This window comes from Dufourea novaeangliae, unplaced genomic scaffold (genome assembly GCF_001272555.1).
Source record: "Dufourea novaeangliae isolate 0120121106 unplaced genomic scaffold, ASM127255v1 scaffold56, whole genome shotgun sequence".
NCBI classification, from domain to species: domain Eukaryota; kingdom Metazoa; phylum Arthropoda; class Insecta; order Hymenoptera; family Halictidae; genus Dufourea; species Dufourea novaeangliae.
This window is the reverse complement of record NW_015373942.1, coordinates 656,494-683,290: the sequence shown is the minus strand read 5'-3', so window position 1 is coordinate 683,290 and position 26,797 is coordinate 656,494. Positions and strand designations below refer to the sequence as shown.

Here is a 26,797-nt window from a genome sequence, read left to right as displayed (position 1 = left end):
CATCAACAGTTCTGCTGTTATCGACAGATACAAGTGAATGTGAATGCACGGTTGGTATTCACATATTCAGCACAGAGGTCGTTAATGATGCACAAACTTAAAGTGCATTAGAATACGTATATTTAAAGCAATGCAACAAAATGAAACATTGTAAAACTTATACCAAATAGTACAATATTGACTGAAAACTCCTAAAATAACTAATTTATCAATTCCTACTTCACATTTACGACAACAATTCATACCATTTTACGTAAGCATTAAAGGCAGTATTAATTATAAATTATCAAACTGCGGATGCCCGTATGCACCGCACAATAAAATAAAAGAATACTATAAATTAAGAATATTCTTATGTTTAACTAATCATCTAATAAAGTTATAAATAAAACATATAAATTTCTGTCCAATTTCTGTTTTCTGAATCTACACTGACTGACAGAAAGCACACAACACTCGAATTAATTCCCATATTGTAAAAACGAAACAAATTATATCTTATATCCTCTGTAAAACGAAGTATTCCATTTTTTGTGTCAGTCAGTGCATTTAGAGAATATAAATCTGCACAAACATCCGCAGTCTGTTTATAAAGTATGATGTACATATAATATGTATGTGTTTCAATCTTATACATGTATTCGTATTACCAAAGACCATTATAAATATGACTTTATCAAAATGATTTTCTTAACGAGCATCCTTGTTAAATTGTTCGAAAAAGGCAGCTGTCGGTTTGTTTTTGTAAAGGACTCGATTAAGATACTCCTGATGGGACTTATGTTCCTCGGCCAGTTGTAAATTCTCTTCGGCAATCTTCTTATTCGTCTCCCTGCAACAAAACATCGTTTTGAAGTATAATATTGTGATTCATGAAGTCCTCGGTATAATTCCTTACGCCCTCTTCTGGTCCATTTCACGTTGGTACGAATCCGCGATGATCGCGTGCGAATTCATCAACCGGTCCCATTCTTCGTTCATTCGCTTTTCCTCCAATTTCATTTTCTGTACAACAGAAAAAGAAGAAGCATTCCTTGAGCGAGCCAAATTTTCCCCTCGTTCACCAAGACCCCTTCAGGGTCACGGCGAAGCCTTGCATCGTTTCAACCTTACACGAGGGAATCTTTAAGGGTCTACATGCGTCCAATGCGACGAAAGCTACACCCCTTTGAGATTTCTTGCGGGTGATAGTAAATCATTAATAGGAAACAAACGTTTTAGCATTCAGATCTGCTCACATCTACAACTCTGTAAGTTATCGTAATCAGGATTTAGAATTTTGTAAGTTTGATTTCAAAGTATTGAAAAATTCGTAAAACAGTATTTTATGAAGAGTAATTCCTACAATAACTATTTGTATCTCAATCTTCGATGAAATTTTTCATTTCAGACATCGAATACTTGCAGATTCAAAGGCTACACGTAATTCGTTCTTAGAGGAGTCACTTTAGGGAATGTATACATGAACTTTTGCAGAAACGTTCCGGAAACATCGCCATTAAAAAAACAATGTGTTTTCAGAAAACCGATTTTTCGACCCTGTTCGAACGCATATAACCCATTAAAACTAGCTAAAAGGACGTTCTCAGGGCGTCTACCTCGATTTCTTCCATCTGACGGGCTTGGCCATCCCTGAAAGCTTTAAGCTCGTCCGGATTCATGCCCTTGTAACGGGAGGCCAGCGGTTTGAGCGGTCCACGAGTGCTCTCCGCCTGTTCCTTGGCTTCGGTCAGGAAGTCCCCAGTCACGTGATTGTAGATTTCCGCCTTCTTGTCCTCCTCGTCTAGAAGGGCTTCGCAGTGACGGCGACGCTCCTGCTCATCCGCCTACTCGTCGGCCGCGGGAGGAAAAGAAACGGAAAGAAAGAGTGACTTTCGGTCATTCGAGCTCTGTGAGCCCCCGAGCGCGTCCAAAGAGGCGTGACAGCTCGTGGAGAGGAAAAAAAAAAGTCAAGGACGGGGAACCGCGTGTGGAAAGAGAAGCGGAGCGACGATCGTTCTCTCTGTTATTACCGAGACTCGGCACACGGTGACGTCACCGAATTTGCTCATCGACCGTAGCAACCTCGTGCTTGCTGTAAACGGTGCTCACCTTCGAGGCAGGTTTATGTGAACTGCAGCTCGCGATCGTAACGATACGAGCAGATTTCGCTAGCAATTGGAGGATACGGTGATCACTTTTTTTTTGTGTGTTGCGAAAGTTAGGGGATTGGTAAGGTGTGGATTGATTACAGATCTACAGAACTGTTAACACCTCCGTATCGTTTAGCTACTTTCGAAACCGTACGCCTTGCCCCCTTTTGCTCTCAATTCGATCCATTGTCCTTTTTAATCGCTTCGTACATCATTATCGATCAATAGTCCGTCTAATGTACGACCTTGTATTTCGTTTTTAAAGCTTAGCAATTAGAGCAATGCGATTGTTCTTTATGGAAGGTGTTTGAACGATAGGATATTGAATAGGTGGGGTACTACGATAAATTGATGAAAATTGTACATGTACTAGCAAATGTTATTTGTGTAAATATAATATGGCGTTTTCAAGGTATCTATCATCAAAGCTAGATAGAGTGGCAGAACGTTGGAGATCTAGGACTCCCAGAGAACTGATCGACCTCTACAGACCGTACTCGGTAGAAAATCAGAACTGAAACCGCCAGTCGAAAATGAAAAAGGGGACAACCGTGGGCATTCATCACCGAAGCAGAAAGCATATCGAGAACGTCGAGATCCCTGCCGCCGTTGAACCCTGACATTTCACGGCTGGTAGTCGCTCGCGAGATTCAACGAGAGAGTACTTTAAATCAATTAATGCGATGGAGGGCCATCGAGGCGTTAATTATATAAATTCTCACTTTCTCGCCGTCCGTGAATATCGCAACGCTACAGCGGAAACAGGAACGAAACGGCCGGATCACGACTCCCGCAGGGCGGGAACGAGGTTCTCCCCCCTCTCTTGGGGAAGCAAAATAGAATCGTCAGATAATAAGATTCTTATCTATCCCGCGAGTTCCTGTCGCGCTTTGTTTTCTTCGTCGGTCCAACGAAGGACTAAATAGGAGAAAGCCTTACCAGGGCCCGATTGAATCTTGCGGTGGCTTCGTTCAACCTTCGACGGCATTCACGTTCCATCTGATCTAACGCCATGGCACGCTTGTCCCTGGAGATGACGGCTTCCTGGTACGCTTTCTCGGCTTCCTGGCAATCTCTCTCGGCCTGCACACGTTCCTCCTTTTGCTTCTCAATCCAGTACCGTCTCTCCTCCTTTTGCGCCCGTAAACGTTCCTTCGACTCGCCCATCTCGCCCTCGAATCTGCATATAGGTTCCCCCAAAACAAATATTTAATATCGTTCTTCAACCCGGACAGGGGGGTTAGAGAATTTTCGGAGGGAGGAAATTGCCGACGACAATATTTACTTTTGCGCGCAGCCCAAACCGAACCGCGGATCGTCATCCCCGAGCCGTATTGGAAGCGATTTTTTCAATGCCTGCGGGTCGTAGAGATCGTAATCTCGTCGGTCCTCTGTGCGCTGGTAGTGCCGACGAAAATCTTCGATCTCGAGATTGATCTTCCGTCTCTCCTGCGAGATCAACGCGAGGAATATGAAATAACTCCTTGGTTAGTTTAGCGGTAGCGTGACTAATTTTATTTTCGTAGCGAAACACCGCGTGTCGTGGAACAATGAGGGCGACGAGATATCGTTGAAACGATACCCTGTCCTGACTCTTCGTACGACGACACTCTATGAAAGACGGATTATTCATCCGTGTTTTCTTTTACCTCATGCTGTTGCTTCTCGAGTAGCAAGGCGACGTGACTGCTCCGAACCAAATTCTCGTCGAGCTGGGATTCCCGAGCCTGTTCCAGCTGCCGTTGCTGCTTCTTTTCCTCGACCTGTTTGTCCAAGGATTCCTTGTCTACCTGCGGACAGTACGGAGAAGGTGGGGAGGAGCAAAAATCACGACGCCTAGATCAACGAGCACGATAAAGTCGTTCGATCGCGTGCCGTGGTACGTGTATCTCGAACCCGCGATAAATCTATAAACAGGTTAACTAGCTCCGTCCAGTTGGAAATAAACCGCTGTGTGTGCCTTTGGCGCTCACCCCGATTTTCCGGAAACGTGGATTGAATATCCGTTGTTTTCTCTCCGCCTCGATCTGCCTGCGCCGTTGAATGGACGCGGCGAGCTTCAGGTCCTCCTTGGTCGCGGTCTGGAACTTCAGCATCGTGCCAAAAACTCGATTCGTGTTAAAAACAAACGTGACCGGGGGCTTGTGCCGAGCTTGGCCGCGAGGATCGAGTGGAATTCGTTACCATGGAGTGTTTGGGCGATAAACGCCACGGCGAATCGTAAACTTCGGTACACGTACACCCACGAGCAAACTCGGCTTCCACTAGGGGAAAAAGCGGCGTAAGAGTAAGGGGCTCCTACCAGGGACTTATTATAACGGTATTTTTCGATTGTACCTTCGTAACCCTTATAGAAACCGAAATACGAAAATATCGGTATATGAAAATAGACCCTGCCATGTATACGATAGAAAAACCGAAAAAATACCGGTATTTATTTCGGTTTTCGGTAATATATCGGTTTCGGTATACCTTTACTGGCATAATACCGGTATCAAAATTATTTCGGTATTAAGTCCTTGGCTCCTACAATTTGGTATCGGGAATTATTGAAATTTATGCCAAATTGACATTCGATTTAACATTTATTTCAGTGCTTGAAATAAATTTACCAAGTGGTAGATTTAGGCTTTTCTCCTATCTCACTTTTTCCCCTAACGGAAGTCGAGTTTGCTCCTGAGTGTACCTACCTACCCTGCCATAGTACACACACGGAAAGCTGTCGTAGCGTCTACTGTTCAATCGATTTACCAACCGAAAGTCAACAGTTATTCTGTTCCAATTTCCAATATAGCCCACACAGCAATATTATTTATAGAAAACAACGAGAAAAGGCAACGCTCCGAGAACTACCAAATTTGGTGATTCGACACTTGGGTCATAGCATATCGTTCATTCCACGATTACCGATCTGTGATTAATCCGTTTCCTTTCTGTAAAATTCGTCCTTTCCCGGTTGTCACGATGAGGTCACCGTCTATTCGACACATATTCCAACCGACGATTATTCAGCCGCGCGCGGCGAACAGGACATTTTCCATGACTGTGTCACGTGAAGAACAGCTGTCGAAGGCGTAAACACGCGTGCGCCGCCGCCGCTATCTGTTGATTCCGGCGAAAGTCATGTCATTATGCACGGCTCGCGACTACACGGATTTCTCGTGTTTATCGGGTCTGGACGCGTATATTGATCGTGTAATTGTAGTGTCTGGCGAGATCGCTGAATCGAAACGGGGGAGAATAGAAGGAGGCACGACACGGATTTATTATTCTTCCCCGATTTCTTTGTTGCACCGCGATTGTACGCGCGTTGAGTCAGTCCTCGGAGAAAACGTCTTCGTTTTTTGTGTTTTTTTGTTTCCTTCCTAACAATGAGAAGTCGGCAATGAGAACGGGTGCGCTGGCACGCGTGGCCTCATGTGTTCAGACTCCTCTCGATTATCGTCTGGCTTGTTCTACACGATTATTGTCTAGGCGTTAACCTCACCATTGGGGAGGGGAGGCCCTGGAATCTGTCAAGCGCATACTTTGCTGCCGTGGCTCAGGTTTCAGGCAAAAAATGAATTTACGGGGGTCTGAAGCATTTCTCCCCATTCTATTATTGTCCCGACGCGTACCCGAGTTCGGGACAATAATCGAGACGAGTCTGTATACCGCGACAGTTGTATTAAATATCCCAGGAGTCAAGCAGTTCGTTGGAAATCACGGGGAAGCTCGAAATCTAATCGTCGCGAAAGCTTCGAAAGCTTTTTTAAGGCTTCTAGACTGGGACACACGATGGAACGGAAATATTATGTATACTGTGTCTGTGCATGTGTGTGCACTGGATAGATTTTAAGGAAGTAATCCGTCTCGTTTCCCCGTCTATCGATCCGACGACGACACCTGGCAATTTGTATCGCTTCTTTATTCGCCCCGTGGATTTACCTGTCCGCGTATACCTATTCCTGGAAAGCACAAAAAGAAAGGCGACTAGTCGCGAGAGTTTTCACTGATACTTAATTGCGGAGACGTAACTAACAAAAAAAGGAAATGAAAAAAAGAAACACGGAACGTTTATTACCGTCCGATAGTTGGGTTTCCTGTTAATCACTCTCGACAATTACGATCGTTATCCGGGTAGAAGAAAATTTAAGGACAGCCAGTCTTTCAGCTGGTAGTCGCCGTGGAACGTTTCTACCTTTTGTACGCGGCGTTACGTGAAGCTAAGTGCGAATAGAGGACTGCGTTGGAAACAATGAGAACAGATCTGAACGGGTGTCGTGAAGTGTTTCTTTTTTAGAGCGTCTCGGTGTCGTCGATGTGCCAAGCCGACGGATAATAATCGTAATTGTCTTTTACCTAGCGAGAGAACACACACGTGCCTCCGCGTGACCTACATTCACGTCGTATCTGGCCATATGGCTGCCGATTGCCAGTCGAGATCACTAAAAAGGTAGTACACGCGGAGGGGAAATAACGTCTGCCAATCGCGGGAAAGGGATACGTGAGTATAAAAAGGAAAAAAAGGGCCGTGAAAGTACCAGTAGGCCTACAAGTATTAAAATGAGAAAAATGAAGTATAACGGTGTAGTAAATCTGCCAACAACAGAAGGCATTAGGGGCCAAGATTTAAGATCAAAGGTTTACGAAGGTCCTGCTTTTGTAGAAAGGTAACTCTCGGAGGATTAAATATGACTCGTGGACCTTGGAGGACCATTGACTTCGCGAGAGTCGAGGATGTTATTTCCACTTTCTTTGGCTTTATTTATAAAATCACTGAAGAAGCAAAATCATCAGAACTTACCTGATTAAAATATTTGTTTATTCGAATAAACACATCTGTCAGTCGGTTAATTTTAAATAACACACATCAGCCTAGTCACCTAATTTTTTCCTCTGAAAACCATCGGAATGGGATGCAAGAATGTATACGTATACCTACTATTTACGTGTTGCGAACTGCATCAGATTTTGAATAATTCATAATCCGACTATTAAGTCATAATGATGTATAATATTTCCATGTAATTCGACCGGAAGTACATTGGTGTCCCGAATTAATTATCCTTCAAATTTTGATAATATGCTCTTAAATAGTTTTTGTTTCTTTTTTTAGATAAATGTATTTTTGTAAAATAACGTAGTTTATCTTAACTTGTATATCTTTGCTTACTTTCAATGAAATTCATTTAGCCTTAAGAATATTAATGAACGTAAATTATGCAAAAAAATTCGTGTATTCGTAACTTTTCGAGTTATATGAATACCATTCTTTGAATTATTAATGCATACATGTGAAAACCTCCAACTATATTACAACACTTACTTTCCATACAGGTCAGTGTTTAACCGATTATTTACTTACCACCACCGAGCTATGTCAAATAATGTTTACACGACTGACAGTTCTGTCATACCTTGTTATCTTTACATTAATACACAGCTAGTAATCTTAGAAACTCGCAAGAGATGCATTTCTACACTCAACTCCGCGTGACATACGTATCCCCATCCGTATAATTAGTAGAATATGCTAGCAATGTACAGCCAATGAGTTCCGAAGCACTCTCTAAGTATTACATCCGTCGCAAAAATAACCTTCTGCAATATCTACATAAATTCTTCCTGCTATATAATACGCGAATAATTTTAAAATTACACTCAATGACTAACTCTCCATGTAGCATAAGTACACTTGAAAAACGAAAGAAACAGAGCTGATTGCGTAAGAAATTGAATAAAACTTCTTACAAAAATCACTCTCACATCGTTTCATCTCCACCCATTTCCAACCTACAGCGAAACAGAGTCAAATACACGCATTCGAAGCAAGAAAAATCGCAGAACTTATCGGATTCGATCGCTCTAACTACGGCAGATATGCCATTAGCGAAGTACGTCACGACAAGGAAACAACAGTAGAATTTTACGCGCGACGTAAAACGAATCCGCGAAGAAAATCGCGGAAAATCGCGCATGCGTGAGCGAGCTGGTTTTCGCGGGCACCGCGGCACGGCCGACCCAGAGAAGATGCCCCGAAGCGTTAGCGAGACTCGACGGCGCCTGCGTGGCCATGTGACGTCATTGGTGAACCGGGCAGCCCGTCCGCTAGACATTCAGTCTCGCCTCAACGTCGAAGGAGGTTGTATCACACGGCGCACGTTGCTCGGCCAAGTAGTATCACGGAAGTAGTCGGACATTGAGGGAGTCGGCTATCGTCGCGCTTATCAGTTCGAAGCTCGACAGAACGGGATCGAACGAGAGCAAAGTGGGGAATCTGAAGTGCGCGACAAACACATAATTTTTTCCCCGTTGAGCGACGAACGAGGATCGTACAGATCGATCGAGGACTGCCCATGTAGGCCGAAGAAAAAGAAAAAAAAAACGTACGACAAAGAAAGGTGCCAACAGAGGTGAAGGAGATCTTAGCTCACTCTCCATATCTCTCTGTCGTTTGTACGGCCGATTAGCACGCGATCCGCGCGTTTTTCTTTAACCAGTAACGCCGCGGCCTGTACGTACCCACGTACGTACTGTGAGCTCTGTGTGTATATACGCGAATCCTCGCGTACGCCGTTCCAATTAACGTCCGAGCGAGAAACACGTGTTTGATCAGTGGTACGAAAAAATTGTAGCAGAAAGGAACCGGTACGTACTATTTTCTTTGTTTCTTATCGCGTTCGGACGATGTTATTCGTACAAGTGACAAGTTTCTGATCGAACAAGAGAGAACAGAATCGGTGCGCGTTCCGCCTGTATCGCTCGGTGTACATGCTACGATCGTCGTGCGCGTTACCGCGATCGCAATCGCTTCTAGGTCTTCCCTACTATGCACACTGAGAGTATCGCGATTACTATGAGAGAATGAGCTGCTCGGTGAAGATCTCGTGTGGCAAGGGCTGGAGTGGATCGCAGCGGAGGATCAACTCTCTGGCGGAGGAGACTACCTGCATCGTAGCCGGTAGTGCCAGTTGTTTGTCTATACAACAAGGCGGCGGTGTAACGTCAACGACGGCCGCCACAACGAATACCCTCATCCCGGGGACGGTGTCCAGCCAGAGGATCGGGCCGCCGCGTCCCGTCAGGTCGATCGCCGCTAAAAAAGGGGAGGATACCACGAAACTGCTCAAGTACATCGAGGATAACGTCATCGGCAAGAACGGCACGTTCTTCGGACCATTCGGCCGCAGGAAAGGTCAGTGATCAATATAGAGTCTTTACACCACCCTACACACACCCGTGATCCCCCTCCAGCCCTGTGTGTGCATGTTTCATACGCCCTTCTCCTCCTCTTCGCCCATGGCCGCCGCGGCACGCATATCTCATTCGCGACACAAAGAGGCGCTAGGCGTCTAGGTTCCTCTCTCGGTCCCGCGCGAGAACTCTCTCTTCTCTCTCTCTCTCTCTCTCTCTCTCTCTCTCTCTCTCTCTCTCTCTATCTCTCTCTCTTGTTAAGGTCGTCAACATCATGGGTCCGATTAACACGAACCGAACGGCTTATTTGTGTCCTATCAATAAGATCGAAGGTTCTCGCAGCTTCGACGAACAATTCGTTTCGACTCGAGGGGAGTTGACGAGGCTGATGTGCTCGGTCGCAAAAATATTCCCTCCTCCACAAGCTATAAGACGGACGGACGAGTTTTTCTAGAATCACCCGTGGGGAGAACTACGAGACCGTTTCTCGAGGCGGTTCGCGGACAAAGTCTCGCTTTGCCGGCCAGCAGAGGGATACCCTGCAAGTGTACTTGGCATATACCTTTTCGTAACACGATACCTCTCTGAGAACCGTGTACGGAAACCTCTCGCGTCGTGTGTGTCGGAAGAGTATCTCCAATTAGGAGCATAAGAACGCGCGTGTATCCACTCGGGTCAATATATTACGAAGGAAATGATCCCTTCTACGATCTTTTAGTGTCATTCTTAATATCGTCGCGTGCGTGTGACGCGCGAGAATCCTGTCGTAGAACACCGCCAGAGGTCTTCCATCTATCGGGCTGAATGGGCGGGCTTGATCGCGGAACGACGCTTGCATAATTAATTCTCCTCAAGTATTTTGCTTTCGAGAAACAGAGTGAGAGGGATAGAGCGGAAGGTGGGGCTTACGGAACAGAGAAAGAAAAGCGTCGATAATATAAGTGTTTGTCAACGTAAACATCAGCCATCCTGTTACGGGAGCCTCGTATACACCGGGGTCCCCTGTTAAATATTCAGAGCCAGCAATGTTTGCGTCCGTCGTATTATTTAAGAGTCGTTGGCCCGCGGTCGTATTCCGAAGGCCACCCAATTTTTCTGACCCACCGGAATCTGTTTAACACCGTTCAGAGGTTTGTGTATCAACCGCGCGCGTTCAGTTAACTCGATTCCCCTTCTATGATTTGTGACCACGACTGAACCACTCTTTAGGAGTGGCCAGGCCTCGCCACGGAAGTCGAAGCCTCTTTCTTCCGGGGTATACACTTCTTAGTAATCATGCCGCGACGTCATGCGTCGTTTGATCGAGTTAGGTTGTCCCGCCTTGAGAAGTTGCTGAGAAAGAGAAAATGAAAGAAAGATAGCGTCGACTATGATGATGCTTTGAGATCCAAGGCACGCGGTTTCCTCGATCGACGCCCACGGCGGGCCACGCGCGATGCAAATAAATTGCCCGGCGTCGGCCATTTAAATGGTTCCATTAGCAAACGCTCTCGCGATTCCGGGCTGCGCGCACGCACGGTCGCGTTCTCATTCTCGGAGCAGGCTTCGAGAAGCGTCGCGAGCAAAACCGTCGTTTAATCGTCTCAGCGTCAGGTGCGAGGCGATTCGAGGCCGATCAGGGTGTGGGACAGCGGAGTAAATAATAGATAAACGGACGTTTCGTAATTGGCTAGAACCGGCACGCGTCTAGTGTCTTCTTTTTCCATCATCGAACAATGGCTCGGTCGAAGAGAAGGATTAAAAGTCTGCGTACGGTCGTGCGTCATTCGTTCGCGCGAGTTATTGTGTCTCTGGCCCCTGCACTTTCGAGATGCAACAGCAGCAGTGTCGTCCGGCTGCGATACGCTAACTTTCAATTTCAGCATACACGCCTGTGGAAAAGAATATATAATTTCTTCTAAATAAATCGCTGATGAGATCCATCTAGGTATTGTATTCGTTTACGGTTCTTTTCTCTGTACTTTTTCGAGCAAAATTGTTTTTTGTTGTACTTGATTAGTTATGCAGGGTGGACCACGAAACGTTATCAGCTTAGATTATTCTACTGCTATCTGTTCGATTGAAATTTTTGTTTACTAATATAACATGATTCGAGGAGAGCGTTAAGATGAGTGTACTCAATTTTTTTGTCAACCCTTTACTTCCAGAATTCTCAAGGTCACTTTGAGATTTTTTTATAGATAAATCTATAGTATTTCAGAATAAAAAAATTATTTCTTATGATATTTCCGAATTCGTCTCTGTATCCGCTTAAAGATGGATGCAAACAAATTATAAGTTTATCTAAAAAAAACTGAAGGTGACCTTGAAAACTCTGGAAAAAGGAGGTTTACTAAAAATTTGGTACAATCATTTTTAAATTTTCCTTCAATCATGTTATATTAGCCAAGATATTTTCGATTGAACAGCTAGCAGTAGAACAATCTAAGGCGATGGCGTTTTGTGGTCCACCCTGTATATTGACCCTTTCTGTGTATACACGGATCGTCGTTTGATCTTCTTATCATTCTTCACACAAGATGAAAATCAATTAAGGTCCGATTGTAGATATTGTACGCGATAACCGGACGTCTAACGAATAGCATAGAAGACAAGAAGGTTTACAGGCGTTAGTAAATTATTATCGGGTGTATATACTTCTTCGATTCGCAGCTGACACCCGGCACACCATCGATCGTACCGTCTCAGATTAATCCCCCCTTCGTTCATAAAATATACGTTATTAGCGCTAATAGCTCAGAGCGTGAACGGGACGCGTGATTCATTGAACGTTCGATAAAAAGTCACGAGCTGAATACGGTGGCGAGTCTACGCAGTCGAAAAACAAGTTTTTCGGACGAGTTGACGGACCCGGGGGCCAGATGTGCCGCGGTCGCCCAATTTGCCGATGCACCGATTCGTTCCGAGAACGCCTCTGTACGCAAGGTCGTCCGTCTTTGCTCGGCGTTGTTTCGCCGACCATAATGCAAGATTTGAATGGGTTTTATAATTAGTGAACTAAGGCTGGTCACGTATAGCATAAAATAATATGTATTTAACTGAGTATATAAAATGTCTAGCTATGCTTGGATTCACAGTCGTTAACTGTAAGATTGTTGCACACTGTTTTAAGATTTTCGACTATGAAATTCACACTGGCATCCTTCCATTCGACAACCAGTCAGGTTGCCTGTCTCTGTCCCTCATACCCTTAAAACTAACAGTAGAATGTATTCTTAAAAGAAGGCAGGTTTTTCCTTTTCTTCACGACATCGATCTACAGTGCTTATAGATTATAGGGTCTAGGGGTAGTTCTGCTATATTTTTTACGTTTATGACCTTCAACAAATCGTAAAGACTACGAGCTTTCAATAGGTCTGAGTTGTACGTTTCTCAAAACGATTAGAAGATTGCTACCATTTCCTATTCGTTCATATAATTCAAGGAAACGGAACAAATGTTCATAGCTCTAAGTTAATACCCCAATATCTATGGTCCGTCCATCAAAAGGCCAAGACATTTGCGTGCTAAGCCAGTTATTGGCTGGTAAATGTCTCTGTTCCTGTCCCATAGGAATAAGTTCGATTCCATAACAAAATTTCTGAGATTTAAATACGCGGTATTGAGAAACATAATGGCTGATAATCATATAAATCTTTCGAGCGGTGTAAAGGGGTGTGTGGTCCAAACCGATAGGCCCAAAACGTGAGTTCTGAGCTGTCGATCGTGCGAAGCTCATCGCGAATGGTACGGAAACGACGGCGAACTCCTAGTGACTCACCTCTCAGATGCGAGCCGGGAACGATAGCGACGAATGCATGAAAGCGATAAGACGGTTTACTACGCTAGTAGCGTTATCGGAGTAGCCACAGTCAAGGACTCTACGAAGAGCACAGCACGACGCGACAGAGAACGAAAACGAAAGTCTCCGGTCGTCGGTTGTGCTCGCTCCTCGGCATCATCGGTGCCGTCATCGCGCGGATATAGCCGCGTGGATATTCTTCGTCAAGTGCAAGGTCACCCGGTAAATAGGCCGCCCGAACTTTAGTCAATTTCGCGGGTTCGTTGTGTCTTCCTTCCCTCCCCATCCTGAGGATCAATAGAGGGAGACAGTCTCGTGTTTTCGAAATTCACGATTTTGGCAGATTTGCCTCGAATGAACGCAAAAACCTGCCCTGTCCATATAATGAGTAATTAGGATGATTTAGGGAATCCCAACTGCTCGCCAGAAGTTTGGTATTGCGGCGAGGAAATTGGTAGCTTGTATGAGAATTCTTTTGTGACTCATTATTCATCTTTGCAGCGATATTTTTTACTTCTGATTATTATTCATGAATACTATTTTTTACAGTAACTTAGAGATTTGGTTAAAGTTGAAATATCAACAGTGACTTTGAATGGCACTGAATTTTTACGTAATTTATTTTTCTTCACTGCAATCTTTTTTGTCTTTCTCGTATATTTGTTGTGAGAGTGCAGATACTCCTTGCATTTACCGTACGTCCCTTATTTCACGTCGTAATTTCAAAGAGACATTTTTCTCCGAAGATCGATAAAGTTGCTAGGGAACCATGTATGAAAGCAACCGATCGTGTGGACGAAGATCTGCTTCATTAACCACCTTTGAGGCGGACAGCAAAACAGTCCAAGTGTGTAGCTTCGTGATTAATACGTAGCTAGAAATCCGATAATGATTTTCGAGTAGGAAAGCAGACGTAAATAGGTTGAAAATCAGGTTGTAACAACTTCGAAATAAAGACTACCCGAATCTGGCATTACGTATACAAAGAATGGCATCATTAAAATACGAATTCGCAAAATAACGAGTAACGAAAACAGCTTACGTAAAAGTTTCTTGTATTCGACTTCGTCTCTGTGAGTTATCAATAATATTTTTTAATATTCTCCGCTAAGGTGCCGTTAGAAATTTTCCACGCGCATTCGCTTTTATCAATAACACCGTTACGGGGCATTACGTAATTGTGTACAAATAGTCGTCAAAGTTACGCGTAAGATAGCAAGCGCCGATTGTAAATCACTCTGTGAAATCAATTACACCCAGCTCCGTTCGGAATGAAAGTTACCGAACCGCCTTGTGGAAGACTATTAAATCAAAGTCAAATACAACAACCGTTTACACAAAACATTATGCCCTCTGCGCGTGCTAAATCCCAATCCTCGTGAGACACGTTCGTATTTTACGAGACAACGCGTGTACGTCAGGGACTATAACTGCTCGACAATTCTTCTTTTTTTGTTGGTAAACAAATTTCTGTAAACGCAATTTCAAACATCAAATTCTCTGTTAGCTGCCAGTAGAATTGCACTGACATTATATTTAACCCTCAGACATCACACCACTGCGAATTGGGATTTCGAATTTTCGATTATTAAAACCTTACAAAGAATAAAAGCAAATTGGCCTCATAAATATTTGTTAGGGTAAAATTTCCTGAATAATTTAATGGTAATAATTGTAAAAGTAAGAAGTCTAGCCAGATAGAAACAATGTTTCGCTGGTGAAAATTCACATTAACACTTTGACTGCCACGTCACCCAAATACGGGTGACACGTACATTGCAAAGAAGCTGGATTATCTAAATATTATTATAAAATTTTTGCGTAAAATTAAAATCGCAGTATAATTTAGAACCAAACCAACAGCCTCTATTAACCATATACATATATTTTCGACGATTTATGATTTAAAAAACGAGATAAAGTGTGTCTGACTACGTACGACCATTTTCACTGTGACAGTCAATCTATTAATCCGATGCCTAAGGGTTAAAAAACGGAAAAACAACCTCACTTTCCAGTAAATCGAGGTGAAAAATATTCGACAAGGTATGGCAACGGAAGGACAGAACAAAAAAAAATTGAAAAATCGAAAGTGAGACACGGTTCGATCTCTCTTCCCTCGACCGGGTTTTGTTTGCGCACGCGAAACGAAGTGTTTATGTTTTCGTTGCGCGCGTATCGGCCGAGTAATGCTGCGCGATAAGATAATCGTGTCCGAGTGAATTCCTACGCCGGGTTATTTCGCATCGACGTCCAATGTACATATGGAATATACTTTCTCCTGGGCGCGTTGTAACATTTTCCAATAAACTGGAGTCGACCGATTACACCGCGGTTGGATGCTAATCCGCGTGGATAGAACGGTCGCCGCGACCTAGTTCGTTGCACGTTATATACCCGTCACCTCGTTGACCCGATTCTAGTTCGACCCGACGTGGAGAATAGTGGCACAACGCCCACCGATGTCCTATATTAAAAATAACGATGTTGCACGCAACCGATTCGACGATCGTTGCTCCGTATCCAAACCACGGAAAAAAAAAACCGAAATAGAGTTCCCTATCACAAAGCACGGGTTCGGGTGTCCCGTTTATTATAGATCGAAACTGTTCCGCGTGAACGCGATAAAACTGGATCGTCATAACGACAAGCATTGTGTCAGGAAACAACGGCCGGCATTCACTGGTAATAATTCCGTTCAGGCCGGATACGCTTCTGCCTCGTTCCTCTCTGTTCATTCAGATCCGTTTGAGATTCCAGATAGATCGCCGCCTCGATGGGTCGCCTCGAGGAATATCAAGTTCTTCCGTCCCGTAATTACGTGGCGACGAGTAAACACCACGTCGATGGAAAAATTTGTTCTGTCGTTCCTCGTAACGCGAGCGTGTCGTGCCTCGGTTTTGGTGAAAGCCATCGACGGAGATCTGATAACGCTACCGATATCCTACAGATATCCTCGATTACCGAAATCACTTCAGGCTCTGGCTAATCGATACGTTTTTATACCACTTAAGCGCCTGGTGTTTTCGCGTTACACACCGATTACCCGTTCTGCCCGCGAACGTAATCTCGCGGAGCTGAAAGTCCAATAAGCGCGGGACATTGTAAAAAATCCTCTACCACACGCGCACGTTGTTCGTGTATTTATCTCGTTCACGTGTTGGAACGATACCCCCTCTCCGGTACGAGCGTGGCTTGCTTGGATTTTTGTTCCTCTCGCGAAGTGAAAACAAAGATCGTGCGATCCCAGGTTATCAAAATGCTGTCACCGTTTTATTTATCTGAATCGTGACTCTTGTTTACCGAAACCGTGAATTTTATTTACCGAAACCATGAATCTTATTTACCAAAACCGTGAATCACGTGTATGTACTTTTTATTTCGTTTTTGTTGCATATTTCTTCGCGTTGTTGTTTCGTTCGTTTCGATCGCGCAGAAAACCGACTTTCGGGCCCGAGAATTTCATTCTGCGCGGAATTCGGATAACACCGTTCGCGGCGTAGAATTTTAAAACGCGATCGTGTTGAATTTCGCTCGAAGCCGTGTTTCGCGGGTCGTATATAACTGCGTTTCTGCTCCTGAACTGGCCCCGTAGACAGAGACTCGTGTTACATCACGACGAATCGAGTTTGCGCGAAATCCGTCGCGCCTATGTCCCAAGGAACCCGAGCGCTAGCTCGCTATCATTATTCACACATTCTACGCACGTTGTTCTCACGGTCTCTTGAGAGTGGGCACCTTGACGATCGTCGTATCTGCGGGACCGACTACTGTTGCAGCCGGTGGTGTCTTCGTTACAGAATCTTCTTTATTCTCTAATCGGTTTTCTCGGATTCTCGACAGCCTAGACATTTAGTCTCTCTCCTAAGCTGCCTACCACGAACAGATTCGTGACCAGATCTTATCAAGGATTACGGGATTATGATTTATAATACTGAACAACCTGTTTATCCACTTCATCGTTCACACCTCGTGCATTTTATGTCGAACAATTTTTTCATGACGTAACTCTACTTTAGTCACATACATGTTTGATTAAGTCATTCTGTTGAGTCGTTCGGGAAGTTCATAGCGTTTCGGGCAGTGTCTTACCTTACTACAGGACGAAAGAAAAATCATTTGATCTAGTGACTAAGTACTATTTTCCAAGTGTCGATTAAATGTATTTGCGAAACAAGTTACATGTCAATTTTTTTTTGTTGGAATTATCGACAAAACGTGTGAAGCACAAAGACCATTTTCATCGCGTGCTATCAGAATTGTAAAGAAATTACGCTATTTCGACTGGAGCATTATATAGCATCTACTCAATTAGTTAGATTTTTTCCTCATCAGATGATTATTTCTTTAGATTACTAGAATATTCTGCATCGAGAACAAACTCCATCTAGAAGCAGCTTGAAGGGTTCTTTAAAGCTAACACAATCGAAATTGTACATAACTGGTACAATGAAATTAATTGAGAAGTGCAAAGACATTCTACAGAGTATATAAAAATTATAACATAAATTGAAAAATATAGATTTTAATTCTGCCATTGGAAACGCTACGAACTTTCCGAACAGCCCAATATCTCTACGTGACATGAATTCTTTATAAATTTTCATCCGTATATTTTTGGAAATTCGTTGCGACGTTCATCCAGAGGCTAACTAACTGTCTGTTACAACCGGAAGTCTCAACTGGTATTAAACTGGTTCTCTGAACCGAAAGATACCCGACTCGTTACCTTCGTTTTTGCAACTCGATCGAACATCAACGTCCTGCACTCGACGTTCGCTAGTTCGATACATATTAAAGTCATCCATGTACTTACCGTTGTACTTCCCTTCGTCACGCGTTTCCGTCGCGCAGTAGTTGAATAAGACATGGTAGATAACAATTATGTTTGTTTATACCGAGCGCGCGCAACGCGATCTCAGGTTCCATTGCAGCGGATGTCCGACATTAGATATCTGGCGCTACAGAATATAGATATGATGTCACTCGTTTGCCCGTAGAACGAGGAGAAAACCGGCACACCTATCTAAAGGACTCTTCTAGAACTCGCGCGACAGGTACCTAAACGCGAGAAGCCAAAGCGTGGCCAGGTCTCGGCGAAATCGATGATCGAGCGCCGCCGCGGTTTTCTGTCGCGCTCGCGTGTATGTTCGCTTGCTCGATCTCTCTGAAATCGGCCTGGGCCGGCCTGGTACACGTAAAGAACCGGCGAAATCGTTTCACCACACCCATTCGCCAGCGGTTCGCCGCGGTCCGCCATAATTCCTCGCCACATAGCGGACCAGATGGGCAAGCTAGCTGAAATTAAGTTATGGGATACGATTAATAGGTCTAATGATAGTATTTATTATTTTTTAAAATATTAAAATTTACGAAAGACACTTTAAGAAGTCATAAGTGTTGAATTTTTTGCTGCAGCAACAGGTTTTTCATTGTGCCACTTCGGTATTTCAATAAATAGTATTTTCTCTTGAAGGGACAAAAGAAGGGAGTTTTGTGTGAATAATATTAATGTATGAATCAACAAAACAGAAAAATATAGAATTGCCTTTTTAAAATTTGATATTGTGTAGTACAAAGTGAAACTAGTTCTGAACAAACAGTTCACTAGTACACGTGTATTTGCAAACTTTTCGAATTTTGAAGATGATACAATTTTAAAAATTATTGTTTGTGCATTAGTAACGGACTTTTTTACAAGCAATTTCAATGGTGTTATCAAGTGCTCGCATTATCTATTATAAAAATATGGCAAAAGAAAACATTTCACCACGTTGACTGCCAAGTGAAAAAGGCTGTACGTAGTCAGACACACTTTACTTCCTTTTCTGAGTCATAAACCGTCCAAAATATGTGCGTTTAATTAATACATGCTGTTGGTCCTGTTTCAAATTAAACTACGATATTAACTATACGCAAAAATTTGGTAATGGTATTTAAATAATCCGAATTCCTTTCCATGTACGTGTCACCTATATTTGGGTGACGTGACAGTCAAAGTGTTAAGCATGTCGTTATTTAAATTAAATTTAGTTAGATTGCCATTCTGGCCTACTGTGCGACGCGGGAAAGCAGTAACGTGGCGCGCCTGCGTGTACGCATTGTCGTCGACGGGCGTCATTTATGCATAATGTCCTTTCGCGGCTTGGAAAGAATGCGCAATCGTCGTCGGTCGTCGCGCGCGTAATCTCGCTGCATAAGGACGGAATTACGCCCGGCGACACGCCGCAAGCGACAGAAAGAGAGAGAAAGATCTACTTTCACAAAATGGTAAACCGCGAATAAGCAGTGGCGGTGTGTGTCGGCTTGAATTTACGCGTTTCGAGACCTGTCCTCGAGTTTCACCGCTTTTCGACAGGGACCGTGGAACGAACGATATACATACATATATCTCGTCTATGTCGGACGAGCGTGTGTGGTGTGTCTAATGTCTAAATAAACCTAGTCTTTTTTTTTTTAACGGGGGAAAACCTTCGAAAGGTGCACCGCCTCTGCTCTGCGACCAGCCCCAAAATAAAACTAACCTAACTTAACCCAATCGGCCCCCGAGAGCACGCTCTCGGTCTTTTCCCTCCGGGGGTCGAGGCACGCCGATAGTCACGGTCTGTGGCGCTCGCGAGGGCGCCGATATCCCTGAGATTTTTCGGCACGACGAGCGTTAAATCGAGGTTGAACGAGCAACTCGACCAACCCAGAAAGATATACATGAATATATACATATATACAGGGTGACCCATTTGAATTGATACACGCAATTGTCTCTTAACAATTGGTTTTAGAAAAAAACGTTTCAAGTCAAACTTACTTCATACCAAGGGGGACATCTTGTGGGGATCAGAAAACTTATCTAGGCGGACGTGCCTTCGAGATTTCAAGGTGACTTTTGTTCTTTCGGAATGGAACCATATGTTTTTGGAATACCAATTATAGGTCGATGAATTCGCCATGGAATCAGGTACACATCTATCTGAATACAAAAAAAAAAACAAAGGTCACCTTGAAATCTTCAAGGCACGTCCACTTAGATAAGATTTTACACCACCATGTAAAATGTCCATTTTAAAACCAAGTAAGCTTCGGTTGAATTAGTTTTTTCCCCATAAGAAATAAGTGTAGGAGTTATCAGAGATTATTTAGAGTATATTTAGGAGACATTAGGGTTATTCAGGTTATTTAGAGGGGTATATTTAGGAGATAATTTCGTGCATCACTTCAAATGGGTCACCCTGTATACTCGCGGGTATGGATTCAGGTCACTGGACAACGCGTAGAGTCGATTCGCGGGCGCCGAGAACGGTGTTCGCCGAGCGCACGAAGATGGGAAACGGGAACGGAAAACGATCGCAATCTAGGCGCGTATGTAGGTGATGGATGCGGCGGTGTCGTGTCGTGTGTGTCGCGGGTCGAGTGCCCGGTGTAACGGGATAAGATGAAATCCGGGAGAACCGGGGTCTCTCGTCCTCCGACGTCCTGATTTCCTCATAAGGACGCCAGAGGCTGAGAGACGTTATTCTCGCGGCGAACGGACTCCGGCTCGGTCGAAGAGGACACACCGGTGGGTAAAGGTGGCCGAGAGACGAGAACGAACCAGAGAGTCAAACGGGACGCCGTTTATTCGCGGATCTGACTCACACGACTCGATTCGTGAATTGCAGACACCGTGAATTTTTGTGTTTGGACTATCGCAAAAGGAGCCATGATGTCACAGCTTTTGAATGATCGAATGCGATGGGGACGGGTTTTCTCTTTCTTTTGTAGGGAACGTCGGTGTACTAGTCTTTTTCGAGGAATCGCTTAATTGGAATGAGTCGTGGTTTGTACAGAAGGCGACCGTGACGATTATTGCCGGTTTATCGGTGTGCCTGCGTCATCTCGCGTGTGGTTGTTAATTCTGACAGTTCGACAGACACGTGGAAACACTTCGAGAATAGGCAATTATCGTCGGATGATTGTAAAGTGGTAACGATTTATATGTTTGAAATGTGGAAATTATTTCAAAAATTTCTGACGATTCAGAGTGGAAGGAACAGTTTCTTCGGTTTTTCAATGTGTACAGGATACTTCAAGAATGCGATATAATACAGAAAATATTTCAAAGAAATGCGCAAGAATGTATGTTTAAGTAAATGGTCGTCGCTTCAAACGTTCATTAAAACATGTTTATCTATTTAAACATTTCTATCGGTTGTATCTACAATTTTTGTACGTAAGACAGGGATTTTACGGATCGTGCTTTTCTTAACCTCTGAATATTCGGAATAGTATTCCAGAATTTGTATGCTGTTCTTGTGGATAGACAACGAGCTTTTTGTCCGCGTAATTACATATTCTCTTAACCGGTCCTTGACATGGTAAAACGTTTGCCCTTTGTAGAGAATTTGACGACGCAACATTCATATGCATGAGGCTAGATGTCTAGCAAATTAGATGTCCTTTCGAAGGATATCCTTCTTCATTTAGGACACGTCCTAAACACGTTCCGTGCTGTGTGAACCACTGTTGATTCACGCAGAACTTCTACTTTAAACATTTCGACATTTTGGTTATAAAAAGTAACCGCTATACGTGACTTGAATTATTAATATACTTTGTCATACATTACGTTATATACATTAGACCATCTCTTACATAATAATAATGTTTATACATTTTTAACCATTGTAAAATATGGTTTATACAGGATGTTTCCAAAATGGTAGTACAACCCGAAAGGATGCAAATCTACACGCAAAAATAAGTCAAAAATATAAAATAATTTTCATACGATGCTTCGTTTTCGAGAAAATCGAACTTGAAAATCTGCTGGGTACGTGTGCAATTGAATACATACGTCTTTATTAACGCGTCTGGTCATTGTAGCCTGTTTCTACTTATTCCCTCTATGAATGCATACGCGTTGGATGAATTTTAAATATTGATTATCTCTGACATTTATTACAGAAATGTCAAACTAAAATAAAACAATAAACAGAATTGTCAAGAATCTTGTTTATTGAAGACTCACCTCGAATGTTGTTATGTCCCGGATACGGTCCCACGGTATCGGAGGGTTAAAAGCCAGACGAACTACGTCAATATCTATTAGAACAAAGACCTCTTTTACCAGCTGACTCAGCAATCCCCGTGTACCCGTCGTTTCTTATCCGACATTCGTTTCGTAGCGACGAGGCCCACGTGCTGGGCGTCCGCGCATATCGAGCAGACACGTTTTCGACGATCGGCATTCGCGTGACTTTCCAACCGGTCAACTGGTAATGATCTTACGCCTGCGAACGTCCCCCGTCGCCTCGTTAACCCTCAAATGCATGAGTTTTCCAAGTAGAATAAAACAATTTCGACATTGTAAATTTATGCACCAGAAAATAATCGAAAAATAATTTCAAAAATCCATCTCATTTTTCTGTACTGTTCTACTTCAAACATTCTTTGTTGCCAAATGTCAACAACATTATGTAAGACATATATACAAATCGCAAACTAATTCTTCCTAAAATTTTTGAAAAAATTATCATTTCTGTTTATACACAGTGTAACTTCACAATTTTCGCATTCTGTATACATGTAAAGCCTCGGTAAGTGAATAATTTATACTTCATTTTTAAATCTCGGATTTTAATCCAATGTCTTGGTCTTGCTATTCTTCTTGTGATCTGTCTATTTGTAGAAAGACGCTCTATCTATTCGCGTATGCGAATATATTTTATACTTTGGTAGTGTATATACATTGGAATACATCATGCAATAAGTATTTATATGTCTGTTACATTAAGAAATATAGGTATATTGCCAAATGGCAACACTATGCATTTAAGGGTTAATTAATTCCATCGGCGTTCTTTGAAATATTCGACCTTTGCCATCCGGTTGCTTATTGAGCGGACGCAAACGAAAAAGCCAGCGTGCAGACCGACAGCGCCGTTGGAAACGCGGCTTGCGTGAAATGCAACCAGCCGGTCATGCCGGAGGCCGTTAGCGAAAGAAACAGTGGATAGGTCGGAGCACCGGCAAAAACGGCCGCGTACGCGCATTCGCGGAAAAGGGAACGGAGAAGTATGCGGCGTGCATTGCACCATGGCTGAATACGTAACGCTGTATTGTCACGCGCGGGCTGAAATTCCCGTGGGGACGTTGCGCCTTTACGTCGACGTGTTCGCATTGCCAGTCTAGGACACTGTGCCGGGCGCGTCATTTTTTCATTCGAGAAAATTGATTATGAAAGTTCACCGAAAATGTGTATACAAGGTGTCTCGGGTAGGGTATTGGAGCCATTTATTCCATAAGAAAAAATAATAAATTTGTTTCATTTAGGGCTTTGTTTTCGGGAAAATTGAGTTTGGATATTCAATCAGAAAGCCGTGTATTCGTGCTGGCAGTAAGTAGAAACGCCCTGCACTGAACAGACGCGTTAGCCAAGTCTTATTCTTGGCCCGCGTATCCAATAAATTCTCAAGTTCAATTATCTCGAAAACGAAGCATCACCCGAAAAAATGTTATTCTTTTCTTTCGACTTATTTTTTCGTACAGAATCACCTCTCATCGGTTGTATCACCTAACCCGACCTGAGACGCCCCATATTTGCTATAGCAATAAGTAGATACGGAATGCAATGAACAGACGCACTAGCAAGGTCCTATTCAGTACCACGCGCATTCAGTACATTTTCAAAAGCGATTACCCCAGAAACGAAGCCTCGGATGGAATAATTTTATTCTACACTTACGGTGTATTTCGGCATAAAAAATCGCCTTCTTCCCGCTTGTGCCATACTTTCGGCCGCGCCCTGTACAGTAACATTTTTTCGTAACGTGACTTAAATTTTAATCAACATTACACAGCGTATATCTACATAATCTCGTATTAATATGCACATAACATTATTTGGACAGTGCTTCCAGTAACCATAACTCATTGCTTCAGAAACAAAAAAACAAATCTCACTGATTGTGAGATCCTAAACTGCAACAAGCTCCTAAAGTCAGAATGCCTCTTTTAAATTAGATACAGGTGGTATGGACACGTCGTGATCGACGAAATTGAAAGGTGAAATACAGTATATTGTGAAAGCGGTTTAGCGTTCGTCAAAATGGGGTTCGACAGCATTTTGAAACCCCAATAAGCCCAAGTGGGAAGAGGAAGGAAAACGCGTGCTCGGGCATCGCATAATGGATGATCGGAGTCGAATCACGGCGGCGAGAGAAGCCGAGAATACTCGAGCCTTTCCGAACGTTCACCCGCGACCGTGCGTAGATTCGATAGATTGTTCGGTCCGCTTCTCGTGCGTTACGTAACGCGTCTTTACGCACTACGTAAGCGGCGCAACCGGAAGAGAAGCGTCTCTGCTATCGAAATTCCGCGGCCACCGTGGGGAAGCCACTGCTATCACCACGGGACACCCGATAGCTATCTGCTCGCAGCGGCTTTGCGCATACGTCCGGCTGAAAAGGAGCCTTTTGCTCGTGTTTGCCTGCTCGTTTTCGCGGTTCGGATCCAAATCACCGTCGTCAGGTCCGCAGTAACGTAGGTGGGAGCGATCTCTCTGCCAATTATATCGATGATTCATTGCGTCTCCGTTTTGTAAACTCGGTTTAGACCGACCCGATGTATTTTCGAACCGTAAAGTCCTCCTCCATTGGTTAAATACTTGTATGATCGATAAAGTGAATCCTTTTAACGAATTATTACTGAATGATCGAACAAAGGGATCTACGCCGTACTTGTATATTTTTAATCTTGCTCTTACGTTTCTTTCTATGAGTCGTAATATTAGGGGATTTATGAAAGTTCAAGGTGGATAATGAATTTTAGGATGATTGACGCAGAGTTTGTTTTGTTGATAGTAGAAAGGGGCATAGTTATCGAGTATGTGCTTATTAGAGTTCTCTATAATGTGCATGGAGAATATCGGGATTATGTATGGTGTTGTATGCCAATATGAAATTAAATATAGACTTTGGAAAAGAAAAATAGACTTTATTCGTGATGGAGAAATTTATTTTACTAGAGCTAAACTGGAACTCGTACAAGTATACGTTGTTACATTTAAGGAACGTTCACTTTCAATTCCCTAGAAACGGGATATAAAATTTCGAAATTTAGATTTTCAATTATTGTACACGACTTCCGACACTATGTCCGGCGTACGGCAAGGTCCACCGACCTGGGACACGTATAGGAGATAATCCAAATACAAGCTAGGGTCTAAATATTCGCTAGTTGAAAGTATAGGCTCATATTAGATGCTTCATCCCAACGGGAATAGTGTGAAACTACGGTTTAAGAAAAACAAAAACTTCTTTTATTAACTCCATATCATAAAGCAATGTGCCCTGACAATAAACAGTGCTCCAACAATGCTATCTCAGTCCAAAGTTCGAGATGGACCACGAATTTTCTCGCTGCTGAGTGTTAGAAGAACCGTATAACTTCCGCATGAATAAACAAGCGGTCCCGCGCTCGTCTTAATCCACCGGCACGACCAAGGAAACCGAAACTCCGCCAACCGAGGAGCGGAATCAAGAAACGAACACAAGGGCTTTCGTTCCAACCCGATACGTGCGAACCGTGAATGTGCAGTCGCTCGCGACGCAGCACAAAACCGTGTGCACCGGATGCACGGTAGAAGTTTCCCCATTTCGACGAGAGTACGCGCGACATCGGCGTTGGACGGTGAATGCACCGTCGCCGGTAGTGGGTTCTCCATTCATCTTTTTTTTTCTTGGTCGTATGAAAACCCATTCCGGTCTGAATGAATAATTGGGCTCGATGTACGGTTTTCTCGTTTATTCTTTTTTTCCCTCTTCTTTTATTCACCGGGAGAACGAAACGAAGCCAGAACAGGTAGTCGATACTGATTCTTACTCGTGGTATAAACATCTGCCTCGGAGAATAGAACAGATTCGAGCGTCCAATCCTCGACTTTTGCGCGAGTGTAGTATCAGAAGTTAAGATTAAAAGATTTTTTTTCAATTCGCATATATTTAAAAAATTTTTGAGGATGTTTCGTTCGATGGTTATATAAATGACGCAACTCTTCGAGTTCATATCGTTTAGTACTAATGGGATGTAAACAATATTTACTTTTACTACATAGCCTTTTTTCAATATACCATTTTGCAGAACTTGAAGATAATAATAATTCTTCTTCAGAACCACTCATGTTTAAGTGGTTCATCTTTGCGAATCCTTAAACAACTGAAATTGTATTATTATCACAGCTCCACTATAAACAAACGAAAGAACGATATTTTTTAGCAGCTTCTATCGCCACTCCAATATAAACAGATCCTAACACGTACACTAACGACTAAAAGTATGGGACTAGGTCTGATAATTAAAGAATGGGAAGTGATTTGTACATGTACTGATTCCGTAATTTTTATTTTATCATAACAGAATACTGAGTTACTGTTCCATCGATCATGAACTCGGGTCCCATACTTTTGGCCGTTAATGTATGTGTTATAAATCGCAGTGACTTGTAATCCAAGGGAATTGATCTTCTGAAGAATCTCGAATCGGAATCGAGCATCCCTAGTGTAGTCGTTGATCGATGGAGGCCATGATCACAACGACAGAACGAGGAGATAATGGATGGGGAAAATCTGGTCCGTAACAGCGCCACGCGACAAATGACACGCCTTTCTCCGTGCTTGTTTCCCGGATTCGGCGGCAGACGTCACCCTCTATTCAAAATGGCCGAACCGTCAAA

The 26,797-nt window shown here is 43.3% G+C and overlaps 2 protein-coding genes across 2 annotated transcripts in view; one reads left to right on the top strand and one right to left on the bottom strand.

The window, feature by feature from the left end:
- Window positions 1-690: 690 nt before the first annotated feature.
- LOC107185900 (RIB43A-like with coiled-coils protein 2) lies at window positions 691-4,228 on the bottom strand. The gene is made up of 7 exons (XM_015573674.1): window positions 4,106-4,228; window positions 3,782-3,922; window positions 3,418-3,581; window positions 3,072-3,312; window positions 1,599-1,826; window positions 899-1,005; window positions 691-832 (listed from the first exon to the last, which is right to left on the bottom strand). The coding sequence occupies exons 1-7, from the start codon at window positions 4,226-4,228 to the stop codon at window positions 691-693; spliced, it is 1,146 nt and encodes a 381-aa protein (XP_015429160.1).
- A 4,738-nt stretch (window positions 4,229-8,966) lies between these two features.
- Window positions 8,967-26,797, top strand: part of LOC107185908 — an 80,441-nt gene continuing 62,610 nt past the window's right edge. Inside the window, 1 exon segment of the mRNA XM_015573684.1 lies at window positions 8,967-9,309. Coding sequence (XP_015429170.1) covers window positions 8,979-9,309 — 331 coding nt within the window. The 5' untranslated portion in view covers window positions 8,967-8,978.